The sequence below is a fragment of the Lagenorhynchus albirostris genome, chromosome 15, assembly GCF_949774975.1.
Source record: "Lagenorhynchus albirostris chromosome 15, mLagAlb1.1, whole genome shotgun sequence".
Lineage (NCBI taxonomy): Eukaryota > Metazoa > Chordata > Mammalia > Artiodactyla > Delphinidae > Lagenorhynchus > Lagenorhynchus albirostris.
The window spans coordinates 73,644,207-73,665,784 of record NC_083109.1 but is presented as its reverse complement, the minus strand read 5'-3'; the positions used below and the strand labels follow the sequence as shown (position 1 = coordinate 73,665,784).

The 21,578-nt window shown below is 40.5% G+C and overlaps 1 protein-coding gene across 6 annotated transcripts in view; it reads right to left on the bottom strand.

The window, feature by feature from the left end:
* LOC132506147 (S-adenosyl-L-methionine-dependent tRNA 4-demethylwyosine synthase TYW1) overlaps nucleotides 1-21,578 on the bottom strand; it is a 263,328-nt gene that overhangs the window by 144,621 nt on the left and 97,129 nt on the right. For all 6 annotated transcript variants that reach the window (XM_060124636.1, XM_060124637.1, XM_060124639.1 and 3 more), the window contains 3 exons: nucleotides 20,782-20,834; nucleotides 5,699-5,817; nucleotides 4,062-4,171 (listed from right to left, as the gene is read on the bottom strand). In XM_060124636.1, coding sequence (XP_059980619.1) covers nucleotides 4,062-4,171; nucleotides 5,699-5,817; nucleotides 20,782-20,834 — 282 coding nt within the window. The remainder of the gene's footprint in view (nucleotides 1-4,061; nucleotides 4,172-5,698; nucleotides 5,818-20,781; nucleotides 20,835-21,578) is intronic.

The window sequence follows — 21,578 nt, the reverse complement described above, 5'->3', positions numbered from 1 at the left end:
AAAGCATTAACAAACAGTCACCACCATCCAAAAATTAGAAACTAAGGAAGTTCTCATCTTAGTGAAAATATAATGAGAGCTCCTTTATGCCCATGTGCCGACCTGTCTACTGCCCATCACACCTTCAAATATACACCTATTTTCTACTACTACTTGAAAGAAAAACTGCTTTGGTACCCTGAAGAGTGTCAGTGTACAAATATCAACCAGTTCCAATTTGGAAACCTTTCTAGAAAATTTATTGTCGATTCTATAAAGACATGATTTGCTGACATGGTAACATTTTGTCAAGTCAATTAATTAAGGTATGCAAAAAGAATCCTTTGTGAGAATTACAAGGGCAAAGTAGATACTCTATCAAAGCTATTTCTAAGGATGAAATGAATGGCAGTTGTTGAATGTTTGGCGGTCACCCTCACCCCCTTAGGCATTCTCACCCCTACTCAGGATTCACTTGTTCACAGACATGCTCTTCCTTTCTCCCTGCAATCCTGTATCTGTCCTCCCCCTACAAGACTATATATATATATATATGTTTTAAAACCCTTTTGTCTCTTACACCATGGATACCTAAAGACAAACCATCTGAGATACCTACTGATTAAAGCAAGCACAAGGTGGGATTTCCCTGGTGGTCCAGTGAGTAAGACTCCGCCCTTCCAATGTGGGGGGCGGGGGGAGCCCGGGTTCGATCCCTGGTCGGCGAACTAGATCCCGCATGCATGCTGCAACTAGGAGTCCACATGCCTCAACTAAGAAGTCTGCATGCTGCAACTAAAGATTCTGTGTGCCACAACTGAGACCCAGCGCAGCATAAATAAATAAATAATAAATAAAAATAAATATTAAAAAAAAAGGCAAGCACAAGGTTACTAACCAGGTATACCTTTCTGCACCCTCCAACAAGCTAGGCAGACAACAAAGACTAGTGTTCACCGACCTCACCTAACACATGTTATTAACGTGAAGAAAGGCAGCCTCATGATTTATTCATCTCTTATTTCCATTTAAAGTGCACTTGCAAAAATACTCCTGTCAGAAAAATTACCGTCAAAACTCAGATTGTCGTTCTGTATCAAGGACATCTCGGAATGGAAAAATGAATGTCTACTCCTCAGGACTGCTTCCTCCCATACAAGTCCCCTGGGACACAGTTTATTCAGGGAGATTCCCAGATGTCCAGGAAACACACATCTTCAGCCATCACCCCATTATTTAAGGGTTCAACTGCCTCTTTAGGCACTAAACCAAAAGAAACTGATTAGACTCTAAAGACAAATTACTGGCATTTCCCTGCTTCTGATATTATTACCAGGGATGATTCATTTTACCTGTCAACTTGGCTGGGCCATGGTGCCCAGATATTTGGTCAAACATTATTCTGGATATTGCCATGAAGGTGTCTTTTGGATGAGATTAACGTTTAAGGCAGTGGGCTTTGAGTAAAGCAGACTGCCCTCTCTAATGTGGGTGGACCTCACCCAATCAACTGAAAGCCTTAAAAGAACAAAGGCTGACCTCCCGCAAGCAAGAAGGAATTCTGCCAGCAGACTGCCTCTGCATCTGAACTGCAATTCTTCTTAAATTTCCAGCCTGCTGGTCTACCCCAATGGATTATTTTTAATCTATCTTTTTGATTGGCCAAACCTGCACGATTACATGATCCAATTCCTTAAGCCAATCTCACTCTATCAATCTATATCTATCTATCTATCTATATATATATACACACACCCACACAGTGGGTGTGTTGACTCTGTTTCTCTGGAGAATTCTGACTAGTAACTATCCAAAAGAAAACAAGACTTTGCCTTGAAATTTATTTAAAAGGCATATGGTTTATTTGAAGATCAACAATCAATAATATTAACTAAATCAACAAACAGTCTAAGAAAAGCTAATAAATTCCTGATGTGGAGACTTCCTAGTTCTTCACCACACAGTTTCATTTAATTTTCCAAAAGACTGGTAAGAGACACTGCTTTATCCAAATAAGAGAAAATGACTTGTTCAAAAAAAAAATGCTTGAGACTAAAACCCAAGATGAAATATTAAAATATTTATTAGCATCTCTGAAGATGTACAATAGGTTAGCACATACACAGACACACACAAATATGTACAGGGCAACTTTCCCTAGAAAATTCATAAAGAATAAAATAAAGGTATAACTGACTATCCTTTATAAATTATTATTGATCTTGAATCATTATTTGCATTGCTTTCCCAACTTCTCCTAGGAAATCAGAAGAGTAATAAGAAGTACCGCGGTAAAAAATAACAAATAGATTTGGTCTTTGTTCCTGGTTCCCCACACAGAGCTCCTAGAACCCCTGGGATTTCCTGAGTGGTAGGAGTGTCTTTTGTCCTTCATAAGGAGACCCCTTTGAGCATACCTAAATTTATGCAAATGGGGTGACATAGGGCAGGATCCCTAAATAGCCTCAGGCTGGGGCTGGTCACCAGAAAGACCAAGTGTTTAAGGGACTGGAACTTTCAACCACACAGACCTGTGAGAAAGGGAAGAGGGGGCTACAAATTAAGCTCTATAGTCTCTTGAACAAGATCTGATGAGCTTCTGGGTTGGTGAACATGCCAGGAGGGTGGCCAACTCCATGGCAACAGAAGCTCCTGGCCTTGGGACCATTCCAGATGTACTTCTCCACCTGGCTGTTCTTCTGTGACCTCTATATATCCTTTATAATAACATGGCAAAAATAAGTAAATGTTTCTCTGTTCTGTGAGCCACTCTAACAAACCAGGAATCCAAGGAGGAGGGTGTGGGAACTTCCAATTTATAGCCAGTTGGTCAGAAGCACAGGTAACATCCCAGACTTGTGATTGGCAGCTGAAGTGGGGGGCAGTCTTATAGGACTGAATCCTTAACCTGCGGGGCCTGATGCTATCTCCAGACAGTGTCAGGATTGAATTAAATTTGTCGGACACCCAGGCAGTGTCGCTGAGACCTGGAGAACTGCTGGGTGATGTTAGGAAAACAACATCAGAAGCACTGAGACCTCAAGAAGCAGTGACCTGACCGAACAAATTTCTTCGCATCAAAGAATCACCTGATCTTCAAAATGCTAATTACTGGGGTTTATAAAGACTCCCATTGATGATGCTAGCACCACAAGAGGGCCTATGTCAAAACAACCATGGTTGCAATTCATCTTTTTTGTTGTTGTATATGAAAGGAAAGGATAAAGAGGAGAGGACTAACAAGTGGCAGGTGGAGACAGAGGCATGCACATTTAACAGGGAACCTAATAGATTTATTTCAGTTGATCATCTGCAGCTGTCGTTATATCACTTTACAAGTCCTCCACATCTATCTACAGTAGTGGGTCTCAAAGTATGGTCCCCAGTTCAATAACATCGATACCACCAGGAAATCTCAAAATGCACATTCTCGGTTGCTACCTCAGACTTACTGAATCATTCTCTGGGGAAGGAGACCAGGAATCTCTACTTTAATGCACGATTCTGATGCACACTAAAGCTTGAGAACCAGCCATCTCCAGTAGAGTCAAATACTTTGAACTATGAGACACAACTGGATCAGGAAATTCTAGAAACTGAGTGGCAGAATTCTACACATCACTGTGGATCATGTGGAGGAAATCTGATTAATATTAACCCTCCTTTTTTGTAAGGCATTTATTCAAAAATGCTTTCCCAATACCAACTGATATTACTTAAGAATTTTCCAGTGCTCTAAAATTCTCAGTCCATCCACAAGGCTGCTTTGTACCCAACAAGACAGAACAATAGCAAAAGTTTTTAGGAAGAATGAGGATATACTCCCAGGCAAAACTCACAGGCTGAGTGTACCACATTATAAATAGCTAAGCTTTGAATTAAGTTTTTTAATTCTCCCATCATATAAGATATAAAGTTATTAGTAAAAACTAAAAAGGCCAAGACATATATAATATTTCTACAAAGTTTTCACTTTCCTATATGAGAACTGCCAGCAAGGACAAAATCCTGCCAAAGGAGGCAATTCCTCTGCCAATTTAATTCAGGCTATTAGCATCCCTTTGTAGAGGGATAATAAATACCTCTAAACTGCTTCATCACGTTCTGATGGTTTTCAATGGCTTCCTTTAAGATCATTTCAGGCTGGTCCATCTTCCACCGCCATTCAGTACCCACTGGATTGGTGTGGTGCCTAGAAAAAAGAGGCAGAAGTTCTAAAGGACTCCCTGCATTAAACCTCAGCTAGTTACCTCCTATGAAGGAGTCCATATAATTATAAAATCAGGGTTGGTTTCCTACAAAAAGCTCAGCTATTTATAGCTGTAGTTTACAACTTATTTTGAGTCATGACACCTAGCAGAGAGGGGTAGATGGCAAGTGCCTGGCCAAGACTGAGACTTACTCGGGACAATATAAAACGTGCAGCCCTTCTCGCAGCCATACAACACCAGGCCAACAAGCATCCAGTAACGACCACCAGCAGAATATTGTTGCAAGACCCTCTCTGAGAGGCAGTGCAATGGGAAGACCTAATTGAAATCCCAGAAAGGAACAAAGCAGAAAAAAATGTAGAAAAATTATGGCCAACAATTTTCCAAAGTTAATGAGAAACAATTAACCACAGATCGAAGGAACTCGCAAAACAACAACCAGGGTATTTTGAAAACAGCCTAGGGCTTCCCTGGTGGCGCAGTGGTTGAGAGTCCGCCTGCCGATGCAGGAGACACGGGTTCGTGCCCCGGTCCGGGAAGACCCCACATGCCGCGGAGCGGCTGGGCCCGTGAGCCATGGCCACTGAGCCTGCGTGTCCGGAGCCTGTGCTCCGGACGGGAGAGGCCACAACAGCGAGAGGCCCGCGTACCGCAAAAAAAAAAAAAAACAGCCTAAAAATACAGTATCTAAACTAATGAAAACAAAAGAAAATAAGAAAATCTTCAACTTAGAGAAAAAGGACACACTACTTAAGAACAAAGGTTAAAAATTATTTCTGAAAACTCATCAGAAAACAAATAAGCCAGATGAAACTATAATGACACCTGAAAGAATGCATAAAGGAAACAAACTTGTCAACTCAGAATTCTATACCCAGTGCAAATATCTTTCCAAAAATGGAGTAATAAAGACTTTTGCAGGACTTCCCTGGTGGCTCAGTGGTTAAGAAGCCGCCTGCCAATGCAGGGGACACAGGTCAAGCCCTGGTCCGGGAAGATCCCACATGCCGTGGAGCAACTAAGCCCACGTACCACAACTACTGAGCCTGCGCTCTAGAGCCCATGCGCCACAACTACTGAACCAGCGCTCTAGAGCCTGCAAGCCACAACTACTGAGCCCGCGTGCCACAACTACTGAGCCCGCGTGCCACAACTACTGAAGCCCACGCACCTAGAGTCCATGCTCCACAACAAGAGAAGCCACCACAATGAGAAGCCCACACACCACAACAAAGAGTAGCCCCAACTCACTGCAGCTAGAGAAAGCCTGCATGCAGCAACGAAGACCTAATGCAGCATCTTTTCAAAAAAAAAAAAATTGGCAAGCCCCTGATAAAACTGATCAAGAAAAAAAACAACAAATGCATAAATATAATATTAGGAATGAAAAAGGGGATTAATTACAGAAACAACAGAGCTTTAGGTAAATCTGAGTACAGTGTTGGGCAGAAATTGATTATTACAGATCATCACATATTTGGTCACCATGGCCATTCATTTTTACTTACCGCCAACAGAAGACACATTTATTTGCACACGCCAAGCTCGGGGTAGTTTCCATGCAACGATGGCTTTCAATGCCATAGAACGTATGTTTATAGCAACCTCCTCTCCCTCGGAGCATGGACTGTGAAAGTACAAAACAAACGATAATTTGAATAAAGTCCTCACAGCAAGGAAACAAAACACCAAGGCATCATTTTAAAGAAGAAACCATGCGTTTCGTAAGCATAAGTACCCCTACTGGTAGCTGCATGAGGCAGAAAATTAACATTAAAGCCTTATAGTGTTTTGATGGTGTTTGGGTTTTGATACTGCTCTGGGTTTTCTACAACCTAATGAGATAAATCTATGATTCATTAACTCTGAAAGTTCTATAGGGAGGACCATGGATGCTTTCATTTTCAAATCCACCCAACTGCCTCAAATATTAGTACAATAATATATAATGCCAAAGGAGAGATAAGACAGGCTCTCAGAATAGGGGGGGCGGTGTAGCGCTCATCTGAAAGAGTATCTCTGCATTTAACAAAGGAGGGTGGGTTAAGGAATGCAACCTGGAGCATATTCTATCTCAACCAAATGGTAGAATTTGAATATACTGAGACTGTTGAGGGGGCAAACAGCATGTACACAAGAAACAGATTATTCCAGAAAAGAACACTATTTAATATGTGATTGGTAAAACCACGGGAAGTGCAGTAAGAAAGGTAATTTGAAGAAACACTGCAGATCAACTCAGGGTTGGAATCACAAGATACTATCAAGCTTCCTGAGGTATCATCAGAAAGATCCGTCTAGGAGCTCTGTGCAAGGTGGGCTTGATTCAGTAAAAGTGAAACCTGTGAGGAGGCTATGCAAGAAAGGTCATGGTGATTTGTCTCAAAACATTAGTGGAGGAAACAGGAAGGGTACTACAGAGGTACAATCAGTGCCATCCCCAATTAGAGGGGCAAAACAGAGGAAGTCATCCAAGATAACTGAGGTTTTGAGCCTAAGTGACTCACATACTATGGAACTAACAATGGGAACAACAAATGAGGAGACATAGATGGAGAGCCTTTACACATATATATCAGTGTATAATATACATCAGTGTACTGATATTACAATGCTGTCCACATAAAATCTACCAGCTTGCTACTGTGTCAGTTGATCACAAAGTCTTATTTTTTGGTCCTGATAAAAGGGGTTCCCCTGTCCATCTCACTTAGTACTTACACTAAGAAAAATAGAGTGAAGGAAAAATATTGTTCAGGATAACTGTTTCTACAAATTCTCTTCCAAGTTCCCAATAAAATATTCAAGAAGGCAAACAAAATATTTATATCTTGCGAGTAACACTGAAAACTACAAAGTCCACCACATGCAAAAGTCACAGAGTAATTACCACTAAATATCAACATCACGCCAATGGAGAAACCAAGTTGAAGACTTGCATGTTTCACTCATTATTTAGCAATTAGTTAATGTACTTCAAGCATGCTGTGTACTGAATGTACAATGACTAATAAGACAGAGCCCCTACCCATGATCTGTTTGGAGGAAATGGCAAGTAAGCAAGAAAAATGTGCAATACTATTATGACAGTCTGATTGAATCAATTACGATTCTTTTGCAAGCAACAGAAACCGAGTCTGGCTAAAGAGAAAAAGAATTTATTGAAAGGATTTCACAGATCATAGACCCATTATAAAGGCAAGAACGAAGGAAGGCTGGCAGTGGGACCACCACTCAATCCCCCAGAAGCCATATACTACAGACACCACCCCTCTCTGGATACCATCACCAGCACCACCCCTGAATGGCAGATGCTGCTGCCACCAGCACAAGAATGAGTTCTGCATGTCCCAGTCCCTTTCCATCACTCACTCCACACTCAAAGTCTCCGGCTGAAAAGAATGACTATCCTAGATGACACTTTTATACCCAAGTTGCCACAACGTGGTACCAGGAAACAGTATGTCTTCCTTAGCTTCTGCAGCAGGCAGTGGGCCCTCACATCAAACAAAGCCCATTTAATGGGAAATTCCCCAAACATGAAAACACTCAGATGCTGGGCAAGCAGAGAAAAGGCAAATGTCCAGCATGGTATTACTGGAGCCCATGGGACAGATGACCAACCAGGCTCAGCCTTCCAGGACCAGTGAGAACTCCTCAGAGGTGAGATGCCCAAACTGAATACTGAAAGGCTAAAAGGATAAAGGGACAGACACATGTGAAAAGCATGGCATGTTTTTCTTTTAAAAACTTTTCTGGGCTTCCCTGGTGGCGCAGTGGTTGAGAGTCCGCCTGCCGATGCAGGGGACATGGGTTTGTGCCCCGGTCCAGGAGGATCCCACACGCCGCAGAGCGGCTGGGCCCATGAGCCACGGCCGCTGAGCCTGCGCGTCCAAAGCCTGTGCTCCTCAACAGGAGAGGCCACAACGGTGAGAGCCCCGCGTATCGCAAAAAAAAAAAAAAAAGTTTTCTGTAAGTTTTACACTTTAGATTTAAGGTCCTGATCCATTTTGAGTTAATTTTGATGTATGTATTTTATGTATGTTTGTGTGTGTGTATGTGTCAGTGTGTGTACTTTTGGTGTATGTGGTTTGGTGGTAGTGGGGTTTTTTTGGTTTTTTGCCTATGGATGTCTAATTTCCCCAGCACCATTAGTTGGAAAGGTTATCCTTCCTCCAAGGAATTGCTTTTGAACCTTTGTAAAAAAATCAATTAAGCATATTTGTGGGTTTGTTTCTGAGATCTCCATTCTGTCCCATTGATCTATGTGTCCGTCCCTCCACCAACACCATACCGTCCTGATTACTGTAGCAATACAGTAAGCTGTAATATCTGGATATATGGTTCCTCTCCTTTTATTCTTCCTCAATATTGTTTAAGCTATTTTACATTCCTGTGCCTTTACTTTTAAATTTTATAATAAGTTGTCTATTTCTACAAAAACCTTCCTGGGATTTTAATAGGAATTGCATTAAACCCACAGATCAATTCAGGCAAAATTGATGTTTTACAATATTGAGTCTTTCAATCCATGAACATTTATTTCGATTTACATTTAGATTTTTATTTACATTTACTTAGATTTTCATTGGTTTCTGATTTGAGATCTTTCCTCATTTCTAATATAAGTATGCATTGCTGGAAATTTCTCTCTGAGCACTGCTTGAGCTGCATCCTATACATCGATATAATTATTTTTTTTTTTACTATCATTCAGTTCTATGTATTTTTTCATTTCCTTTGAGACTTCCTCTTTGACCCAAGGCTTATTCAGAAATGTATGTTTAATTTCCACATATTTAGAGATTTCCCTTTTGTTTCTATTATTGATTTCTAGTTTGATTCCATTATGGTCAGAGAACGCACTCTGTATGATTTTAATACTTATAAATCTGCTGAGGTTTGTTCTATGGCCTAAGACACGGTCTATCTTGGTGAATGTTCCATCGGCACTTGGAAGAAATGCACATCCTCCTGTTGCTGGGTGGTATGTTCTCTATATGTCAACTAGATCCTACTGGTTAACTCTACTGTTGAGATTTTCTAGAGCCTTGTGATTTTCAGTCTAGTACTTCTAGCAGTTGCTGAGAGGCAATTTCAAAGTGACCAACTATAACTGTGGGTTTGGTTTCTTTTGTTTTTTTTCTAATTTCTCCATTCAACTATGTCAGCTTTTGCTTGATTTATTTTGAGCCTCTGATGTTTGGTACATATTCATATAATGTAGATTGATCTTCTTATCATTACAAAATGTCTGTCTCTAGTAATTTTCTTTGCTCTGAAGTCTACTTAATCTGGTATTAATACAGGCAATCCTGCTTTTTGGATTACTGTTGGCATGGTATATATTTTTCTATCATTTTACTCAACCTACCTGTGTCACTGAATTTGAAGTGAGTTTCTTGTAAACAACTTATATTTGGGTCATTTTTTAAATCCACTCTTCCAACCTGTATCATTTGATGGATATATGTAGAATATTTACATCTGAAGTAATTATTTATGAATTAGCCCTAAAATAGTCTACTATTTTATTATTTGTTTCTTGTTCCCTCTGATTCTCATTCCTATTAGTCTTTTCTTGATTTCCTACAGGTTACTTAAACATTTTTAGGATTCCATCTTAATTTTTTTTTGTTTTTGAGTGTATCTCTTTGTATAGTTTTTGTAGTGGTTGTTCTGGGTATAAAAATATACATACTAGTAGACCTATGACAGTCTACCAGTAAAAACATTTTACCACCTTCAAGTGAAGCGTGGAAACATCCCTTCCATTCAGATCTCTTTAATTTTCCCTCTTTTAAATTAAATATTATTGTCTTGAGTATCACATGGTGTTATAATTTTTGTTTCAATCATCAAATATGATTTATAAAAGTTATAAGGAAAATGATCATTTACTGTTTGTACCCATATTTCTGCTCTTTCCATCATTCTGCCTTCCTTTCTGGTGCTCTAAGAATCTTTTATCACTTCATTAGGTTGAAGAGCTTCCTTTAGCTGGTCTTTAAGAGAAGATTTGCTAGAAACAGATTCTTTCAGTTTTCTTTCACCTGATAATGTCTTTATTTAATCTTCATTCTTGAAGGATAGTTTTGCCAGTCACAGAAATCATGACTGACAGTTATTTTCTTTCAACACTTGAAAACCATGTGCTGCTTCCCTCTGGCCTCCATGATTTCAGATGAGAAATCTGACATCAAATTGATGTTAGTTCATTGTTTATCTCTAGCATCTTTCAAGACATTTTTCTTCTTTAGTTTTCAGATCATTAATTTTAGGGTATCTCCATGTGGATGTCCTTGGTTCTATCCTGTTTGGAGTTGGCTCTCTCTGCTGTTCAGATTGGCTAAATTCTATTGACTTGTCCTAGTCACAGATCATTCTGTTATTTGGTAAGGTCCCTGACTCTATCCTCTGTCATCTCCACTCTATTACTGTGCCCATTCAGTGAGTTTTTATTTCTGTTATTGTATTTTTTCAATTTTATAATTCCTTCTTGGTTCCTTTTATAACTTCCATTTCTTTGCTGAGATTTTTTATTCTTTCATTTGTTTCAAGAGACTTTGTAACTGATTGCTGAAGCATTTTTATGACAGCTGCTTTAAAATCCTTGTCAGATGATTCCACCATCTGATTCATCTGGTGTTGGTTTCAGTTCATTATCTTTTTTTGCTCAAGTTGTGATTTTCACGGTTCTTGGAATGACAGGCGATTTTTTTTTACTGCATCCTAGACATTTTGTCTACTATGTTAGGAGGCTCTAGATCCTATTTCATTCTTTCATTTTAGCAGCAGGCACTTTGTTTAGGTTGAGCCTGCAGGTCCTGGACTATTTTTGTATGCTGTGGCTCCAACGGCAGTTTAATTTTCAGAGGCTTTGCATTGAAATTTTGCTTGGGCTCCCATTGATCTCCGCTGGTAGCATCAGAGTGGGTGAAAGAGGTTTCTCCAGGGTGACCCACTAGAGGTCTCTCAATGGAGGAGGCGAGTCTCAGGCCAGCAGGCTTCCCAGAGCAGGCTGCTCGTGTGGCAGAGTCCCTCTGGCCAATGGCCCTGGGCAGCCCCAGTAACTCTGAGTGGGAGAGGGAAGTCTCTGGACACACAAACAGAGAGGCTTGGCTTCCCCAGATGGGCCACTTCTTGTGGTGGTGTCCCTCTTGCCAGTGCCACGCAGCCACCATGGTATCTCTCAGAGGGGGAAGGGAGTCTTGGGCCCAGCAGGCATGGAGAATATTTCACAGGCCAGGTCAACTGTTGCAGGAGTAAGGTGGTAAGGAGGAGTCTCTCTCTTTCCACTTGTACTTGACCGCCTGGTATCTCTTAGCAGGAGAGGGGAATTTACGGTCCAGCAGGGAAGGAAAGCACTTGTCCCAGCTGCTTATTGGTGGGGCTCCCAACTGATCCCCTTTGCCAGTGGTTCTGGGCTCACTTGAATATGTCAGAGGGACTCCCAGTCCATACTAGGGAGAAACAAGCCTAACTGCGTGGCCTTCTATTGCTAGATTAAGGCTCAGTAAACACAGGGTCTGGGCTGCCTTCTTCTTTAGGTGGAGGGATGTAAGACATCCTGCTGCTCTGTTGTTCCTGCAGTGCTGGGGTCCCAAACCAGTCAGCCTTCCTCTTACCCCATTCCAGAGTTCTTGTTTGGTTGCCTCTTGTGCTTTCCAGGGTTTAGAGTTGTGCATAGCAGGAAGGAGCAAGGAGAAAAAGGTTTATGCCATCTTGTGCAGACTGGAAGTCTTTAGACATTATATTTTGAAAGGAAATGCTCCCATATCTAAAAATTAGTAGATAAGCTGGGTGCAAAAAGAAAACACATGAGAGCAATACATGCTTAGAACCAAGTTTTCATGTTATGAACCTAGGAGAAAAAGATTATAAATAACCTCAGATTCATTAATTCATGAATTCTTATCCTCGAGGCAAATAAGAGCAATACAACCTCGAAAATACAACTGTAGCCCAGCAGATCCACACTGAATGAATGCAAGATACCACTGCTAGATAGGCTCTGCGTACATCAACCTGGTGGGGATGGAGGTGGGGTGTTGGGAGGCAATGCTCCATGGGTCTTTCTCTGAATGTCCTGCAAGCAGAGGCCCTGACTGCCCTTTTTCTAGACTACCTTTTCAAAAAGTTTTACATAGTGAATAGCTTTGGAAGATACAGTGTCTCCCTCTGGGGCAAATGATGGGTATGTTTACTGCTCAGTATAATGAAGATGTGTCCCTCTAGGGCAAAGGTCAGGCAGGATTACTGCCAATTATAAAAGATTGATGTTCCCTAAGCCTGGGGCTCCTCTCCTACAATGTATGTGCAGATGTTACACCTGGCCTTCCTAGTGCTGCTTTATGGGAACCGGGGCTCAGGAAACAGAGCAAATGATAATATTCTGGCTACTGCTATTACTATGAGTAATAAACTGTACTTGCCTTCTGCCAGCATCCATGAACCTGTGGCAGGCTAACTTGCTAGCCTGCAAGTAGGGTAAAGTTTCAGACTCTTCCATTTTTGACAGGGGATGGAGAGTTCAATGCAGAGGTCAATAAACTGCAGCCCATGGGCCAAAGCCAGGCTATTGCCTGTTTACTATAAGTAAAGTTCTGCTGGAATACTGTCACCCATATCTGTTTACTTACATCTATAGCTGCTTTGGGGCTACAATGGCAGAGGTGAAAAGTTGCAACGAGATCGTATGACCCACAAACCTTATAAAGTCACCATCTGGCCCTTTAAGAAAAGGTTTGCTAACCCTTGATTTAGTTATTTATTTCATACAACAGAGCAAAATAAATTCTAAACTGGTTAAACAAACTGTTAAAAAAGTACAAACAGGAGGAGGATTGAGGAAAGACAAAGGAGCAGGAAGCAGCAGAAATCTGTCTCCGCAACTGGACATGAATCTCAATCTGCCTGCTGTGCTTTGTCTTTGACCCAGGAGTCCTGGGTCCTCCACCAACATCTATGAAACTCTGCCAGGTGACTTGTTGGCTTGTAGCCTGAAAGAGCAGACTCTCCACAGTTAACACTAGCCCCTGGCTCCTTTGAGCATCTCATGCCATAGAAACAAATTTTGTCAAGAACCAAGGGGATCTCTGGAACATCTCTTTAGTATTCTCATTTACAGTAGAAGAACTTCAGAAAAGCTTGCAGAAGGGGCCAGTACCAGCTCAAACTCTTCATTGACAGAATCACACACCTGATAAGGAAGCATTACTGATAGAGCACAGAGGAACATGGCCTGCCCCGTGGAAGAAGGAAGGTATAAATACCAACCATGACCAGTTGACCAAGTGTGAATATGAGCAGAGTTATAAATATACACATTATCTTCCTTGTTTGGATATATATAATTGTTTCTCCTCCCCTCCAACTGTTTTATATAAGATGGGTCAGTGGTGGTTAACCTTATAATGTCATCCTTAGGTTAGAGGATCTCAAAAGAGAGTGAAAGGAGAGGGTGAGTACATCCTTCCTTGCATGAATAACAGTTGCAACAGGTTAGGCACACACAAATGTTTTATTTATATTATGGATTGAAAACATAAATACAGGTAGAAGGGTGTGTACAGATGCTGAGTATCCAAAGAGGTAGACCATGCTGTTAATCCTGAGTCCTGTGCCTGCGCTTCTAAGCAGGGGGTAAGGAGCCCTAACACCCTATTTCTCAGATTCCCTTGCCCAAGGGGTTCTGATTTAGACTCCACCAAGAAGAGGCATTTATGCAAGATTTAGATGGCAAGAAAGGAGAAACCATTATTCCTCCCTGGCAGCAGCTGGCAGACACAAGGGCATACAACAAACACTGAGTCTGCAGCAGCTTCCAAGCAAGCTCCTGGGAAACATTTGCTTTAATGTTGCCAGCATCTCAGGTCACTTCCAGCAGTGTCCTGTGAGTCCAGCACTTTTCGACTTTCTCAAAGCAAGCAGTTCTCTCTGACCTTCACTACCCCAAGCCTTTCAGTGGCTTTGTAAGCAGTCAGTTAATTTACTTTATTAAATCTGTTCTTGCTAAAATACCCAGGATGGTTTCTGTTTTCCTGACTGGTACACATGGGTAGGATTCAGTCAGGTGGAGATCAGAGCAGGGAAGAGAAGCAGCACATGATGTATGAAGGTTAAAACACAAAATAAAACTGAACAAGTAGATCAGAACTACACTAAGTAGGGTCTTCCTCGGGTTCAGGGCTTTATATAATTCATCTGACAAATGTTTACTACATGCCAGGCTCTGTTTTTGGTATTGGAAAGAAAAACAAAGACTCTTAGGTTGGGGAGGACCTGAAAAGGGAAGGGAGGAGACAGACAATAAACAAGATATAATCTATTAAGTGGTAATAATTGCTATGGAGAAATTCCAAGCAGTGTAAGGGGATAGGAGGGGAAGGTTGTTATTTTATATCAGGCGGTCAAGGGAGAGCCTCTCTGATAGAGGCTCACTGAGCAGAGATCTAAGTGAGCAGACAGAGACCAAAAAGCCACAGAGGAGTCTGAGTTCAGTGTATTCAGGGAACAGCACGAAGGCTAGTAAGGCTGGACCAGAGCATGGCAGACCAGACTGAGTGAGATGGGAACCCCTGGAGGTTCTGAGTGAAAGAGTGAGACATCTGGCTGCTGTGTAGGGAACAGACAGTGGAGATGACAAGAATGGAACCAGGAAAAGCAGGCAGGAGATGACTTAAATAATAAAAGGGATACATGACAGTGACTTGGACCAAGGTATAAGAGTACAAGAGGTGAAAAGTAAGTAGTTGCATTCTGGATATATTTTGAAAGATTTGCTCACAGAATAGATGTGGGAGGGTAAAAAAACAAACAAAAAAAAAAACAACAGAAGAGTATAAATGACTCCCAGGTTTTTGGCCTGAGCAACTGAAAGGATAGCACTGCCATAAACTGCTGGAGTGAAGACTGAGGGGAACAGATTTAGGAGAGGATTCAGGAATTCCGTTTCTGACACATTAAGTTCAAGATGCCTATTACACATCCGAACTGAATACTGAGTAAGAAGTAATGAAGAGCCACCATAGGCTCTGAAAACGGAATGGCTAAATGAGAACTGAACTTGAGATTAACCTGGTTAACATCAGATAAATTGAGCGGGGGAGGGGGAGGGCATTCACTGGAAGCCAGAAGTAGAGGGAAAAAAGCTACCTGCAACGTTCAAGAGGACAACCTGAACTTCGAGGCTGGCAATGAAAATGGATTGGGGCAGAGGTTCTCAATGGGGCCAACACTACCCCGGGGGGTTTTTTGGAAATTTGTGGAAATACTTTTGTTATCAAAATGGTTGGGAGGCCCTACTGGCAAAAAGTAAGGGAGGGGTCAAGTGTTTCACATCTCCTGCAATGCTTAAGATAGTCACACACACACACAAACACACACACAAAAAGTGTCCTTTAATCCACTTCCTTTCAAATGACTCACCAGACCTCCATACTTGTGAAAAACCTATTATAATCATCCAAGCTTAGATTCCAACTTCATTTTACCAATGAAGTATCTTCTGCACATGTTACCATACACTGAATTTTCCAGGAATGCAGCTATTATGTAAATTATGTAAATATGTGCGCGCACACAATGGAATATTACTCAATCATAAAAAAGAATGAAATGAGGAAAGAAAACACTTTCTTTGATGCAAAGCTTTTATAAGAAATTTCAGCATTTTGAAAAACCATGTCACAGAGAACAATGCTGTTTCTAGTATTTAAGTCACCAACACAATACCTGTATCCCATGTTACATTTGTAGGTGTCACCTATAAATACATTACAGAAGAGATTTGAGATGCTTTTGGTAGACTTGGAACCAAATATTAAGTTAACAGACATATGAAATGCAGGATTCTCACTAATCAAAGTTGTTTAAAAAGTTAGTGTGGTCATTTTATGTATTAATTTTTATAGCACAATGATGAGAAATCTATCTTGCAATAATTATTTGAAATTGAACTTGTTTATTTTGGGGGTGCCTGTCATCTTTAAATCTTACTCTGAAAGTGTCACCAGAGGTCCACCTCACTTCCCTCAACCACTCTTACTACCAGTTCTGTTTCCAATCTACCCACACAGATCAAAGGAACAGAATAGAGAACCCAGAAATAAACGTACACTTACACGGTCAACTAATCTACTAAGGAGGCAAGAATACACAATGGGAAAAAGACGACCTCTTCAGTAAATGATGTTGGGATTACTGGACAGCTACATGCAAAAGAATCAAAATCAACTATTTTCTCTCACCATATACAAAAATAAACTCAAAATGGATCAAAGACTTAAATGTAAGGTCTGAAACCATAAAACTCCTAGAAGAAAACATAGGTGGCATGCCCTTTAACATCAATCTTAGCAATATTTTTTGGATCTGTCTCCTAAGGCAAGGGAAACAAAAGCAAAAATAAACAAATGGGACTGTATCAAACTAAAAATCTTTTGCACAGTGAAGGAAGCTATCAACAACAAAAAAAGCAGCCTACTAAATGGGAGAAGATATTTGCAAACAATATATCCAATAAGGGGTTAATATCCAAAATACATAAAAACACATACAACTTAATAACAACCACCACCAACCAACCAATCTGATTAAAGAATGGGCAGGGGGGCTTCCCTGGTGGAGCAGTGGTTAAGAGCCCACCTGCCAATGCAGGGGACATGGGTTTGATCCCTGGATTGGGAAGATCCCACATGCCACGGAGCAACTGAGCCCGTGCACCACAACTACTGAGCCTGCACCCTAGAGCCCACAAACCACAACTACTGAAGCCTTTGCGCCTAGAGCCTGGGCTCTGCAACAAGAGAAGCCACCGCAAGGAGAAGCCTGCGCACCACAATGGAGAGTAGCCCCCGCTTGCCACATCTAGAGAAAGCCTGCAAGCAGCAACGAAGATCCAACGCAGCCAAAAAATAATAATAAAAATTAAAAAATAAAGAATGGGCAGGGGACCTGAGTAGACATTTTTCCAAAGAGGAAGTGCAGATGGCCATCAGACACATGAAAAGATGATTAACAACACTAATCATCAGGGACATGCAAATCAAAACCACAATGAGATACTACCTCACATCTTTCAGAATCACTATCATCAAAAAGACAACAAATAATAAGTGATGGAGAGGATGCAGAGAAAAAGGAACCCTCATGCACTGCTGGTGTGACTGTAAACTGGTGCAGTCACTATGGAGAACAGTATGGAAGTTCCTCAAAAAAATAAAAATAGAACTGCTATATGATACAGCAATTTCACTGCTGGATATTTACCCAAAGAAAACAAAAACAGTAGTTGGAAAAGATATATGCACTCTGATGTTCAATGGAGCATTATTTACAAAGCCAAGATATGGAAGCAACCTTAGTGTCCATTGATAGAGGAATGGATAAAGAAACTGTAGGGTGTGTGTGTGTGTGTGTGTGTGTGTGCGCGCGCGCGCGCGCGCGCGCGCACACAATGGAATATTACTCAATCATAAAAAAGAATGAAATCTTGACATTTGCAACAACATGGATGGACCTTGAGGGTACTATGGTAAGTAAAATAAGTCAGAGAGAGAAAGACAAATACCACATGATCTCACTCATATGTGGAATCTATAAAACAAAACAAACAAACAAAACAAAATGAAAACAGACTCACATACAGAGAATGGGTCATTGCCAGAAGGGAGAGGAGAGAGGATGGACAAACCAGGTGAAGGGAATTAAGAAGTTCAAACCGCCAGCTACATAATACATACATCACAGGAATATAATATACAACAGAAGGAATATGGTCAACAATATTGTAATAACTTTGTAGGGGGACAGATGGTTACTAGACTTATCGTGGTGATCCTTTCATAACGTATGCAAATGTCAACTTATGTCATATATCTGAAACTAACAATATTGTCACTGTATTTTCATTTAAAAATAAAATAATTTTTAATGCTATCTTATTTGTGCCCATAGGATTTTAATTTATGGAGGTGACTGAGTGCCAACATAGGCCAATGCTATTGAAGGAATATATTACTTACATATCCCAAGAGAAGGGTGCACACCACACCACACAGGGTTTGTTCAGGAGACAGAGGAGCGAGGGGGAAGCCTGGGCCAGAGCTTTTACTGGGGTTTCCTCAGGAAAGGAAAGGCAGAGCAAAGTAAACAGTGCAGGACTGGCTAGTATGAATTATTCCAGTGGGCTTTGAGCTACAAGGCTATCTCCAGTTTTCTGGTAGCTGGGCCTGGGATGATTTAGGACAGGGAAAATATTGGCTTGGTAGGTGAGAGAGTTAGATAAGGAGGTAGCTGAAAGCTACAGATTCAGAATTACATATGAAAGGCATGCTCAAGGCAAGCTGCTGTTAATCTTTAGGAATTGGCCCCGGGGAGGGGCAGTCTCTATACGACTGCAGAGCATCAAGAATGCAGAAAATAAGAAATTACAGTTCATGTAATTGACCCTGTGGTGAAGAGATGACAAACAGACAAATATAGAATCTAAGAAAACAGAACAAATACAAACAACAGAAATTCACAGGCTGATCCTAAAATGTATATGGAAATGCAAAAGGCCCAGAAGAGGGGAAACAATCTTGAAAATTAAAAAACAACACAGAGAACTTACACTGCATGATTTCAGACTTATTACAAAGCCAGAGTGATCAAGACAATGTGGTACTGGCTTCAGGATAGACAAACACATCAATGCAACAGCATAAGAGCAGTCCAGACACAGGCCTACCCATATAGTTGACTGAATTTTCTACAAAGTCCTAAAAGTAATTCAATGGTGGAAGGAAAATCTTTTTCAACAAATGATACTAAAACACCCGAATATCCATATAGGGGCTGGTGGTAGGAAGGAACAATCTTGACCTTTACCTTATACCATTCATAAAAATTAATTCACAGACCCAAACATAAAAGTTAAAACTATATATGAAGCTTCCAAAAGAAAACACAGACTATCCTTGTGACCTTAAAGCTGACAAAGATTTCTTAAAATACAAAAAATATTAACCATACAAAAAAAATGATAAATTGGACTTTATTCAAATTAAAAACTTCAAAAGAGGGACTTCCCTAGTGGCACAGTGGTTAAGAATCCACCTGCCAATGCAGGGGACATGGGTTTAAGTCCTGGTCCAGGAAGATCCCACATGCCGCAGAGCAACTAGGCCCATGTGCCACAACTACTGAGCCTGCACTCCAGAGCCTATGAGCCACAACTAATGAGCCCACGTGCCACAACTACTAAAGCCCACGTGCCTAGAGCCCATGCTCCGCAACAAGAGAGACCACCGCAATGAGAAGCCTGTGCACCGCAATGAAGAGTAGCCCCTGCTTGCTGCCACTAGAGAAAGCCCGCACGCAGCAATGAAGACCCAACACAGCCAAAAATAAATAAGTTAGTTAATTAATTAAAAAAAAAAATTTAGAAGATACCACTAGGAAAATGAAAAAGGAAGCCACAGACTAGGAGAAAATAATCATACTGAACATCAGGCAAAACACTCATATCCACAATATATAGAGAACTCCTACGAGTCAATAATATAAAGTCAGACAACTCAACTTGGGTAAAATATCTGAACAGACACTTCACAACTATGAAAGGCCAATATGCACATGAAAAGGTGCTCCTCATCGTCGATAGTCATCAGCAAAATGTAAATTAAAACCAAAATGGTACCACTTCACACTCATCAGGAAAAAGATGTGTAATCCCACATGATGATGAGAATATGTAGCAACTTTCATAAATTGCTGATGCAAGTATAAAATAGTACAACCACACTGAAAACAGACGGGGAGTTTCTTATAAAGTTAAATGTATACCTGCCCTACGACTTAACAATTCCACTCCTAGGTATGTACCCAAATGAAATCGAAACATACGTTCACCAAAAAAACCTCTGTACAAACACATTCATAGCCGTTTTATTCATAAGAGCCAAAAACTGAGAACAACTCAAATAACTATCAACAGACTGAAAACTATGGTATGCTCATACTACTGAATAGTACTCACCAATAAAAAGGAATGAACTACTGATACACATTACATATGGATAAATCTCTGAAACCTTATGTTGAGTTTAAGAAGCGACTTGCAAAAAGCTACACATTATATGATCCTATTCACGTGAAATTCTACAACAGGCAAAACTAAACTACAGTGATAGCAACGAGAACAACTGTTGCCTGGCTGTGGAGGAGGGGGTATTGACCAGAAATGGGCATAAGTGAATTTATCGGCGTGAGGAAAGTAGTCTACAGCTTAATTCAGGTGGTGGATAAGGGTTTTTACATCCATCAAAATATGCTGAACTTGGACTTCCCTGGCGGTCCAGTGGTTAAGACTCCACGCTTCCAATGCAAGGGCCACGGGTTTGATCCCTGGTCGGGGAACTAAGATCCCACATGCCATGCGTCGTGACCAAAAGGTTAAGAAAAAGCTAAACTCTTAACTAATTCATTCAAAATCATTACATTTTATTAAATGTAAATTATACCTTTAAAATGGTAAATTTGTTGCATATAGTAGCCATATAAAAGTTGCATAACACAGAAATAATATTTGAATAAAAACAAATACCTTTGTCCACCTGCAAAGCTTCACCCCAGAGTGGCTCCCAATTAACTGATAACCTGAATGAAAAAACAGGGAACACAAAGTTGGACTGATTCAAAACCTCATATCAAAAAGTGATTATAAAACTGTAGCAAAGTCATTTTTCTTTGTTTAAATAATGATAGACAACAATCCAATGCCACTAAGGTTTAACTCACCAGGATGATAATACAATTTAAAAGATGTATGCATCTAATAACATGGACTCAAAATACATAAAGAAACAATAAGCTAATCCAAAATCACAGGGAGATATTTTAAGATCTCTCAGTATATAACAGATCTCACAGATCAAAACTCAATAGAGCTCTAAGATCTGAAGCAACACAGTAAACTCAATCAAGGACATAGAGAGCACTGCACTCAACAACTACAGGATGCACATGTTTTTCAAAGACCCAAGAAACACTTATGAAAATGAACCATGCACTGGACCATACAGCAAAAACAACTAACAGTATATTTCAGTACAATGAACGACTGGGGAACTGTCATCAATAATCTTCAAAAATAAATAAAGAATCAGATGGGCAACAGGAGATTAAAATAAATATTGCCCCCAAAAGTGGGAAAAATCAAATTCTAGGAACCTGACATAAATTCTCAGCACCGCTCCACAACCTATTTAAATATTTTGACCCACGTAAGACACGAAAAGCATGGAAAAGCCACGCCAAAGCAATCACATTTCCTTATTTTAACAAACTAGTAGAGCAAACAAGTAGAAAATTCTGATTTCAGAAGACATTTAATAAAGTTTC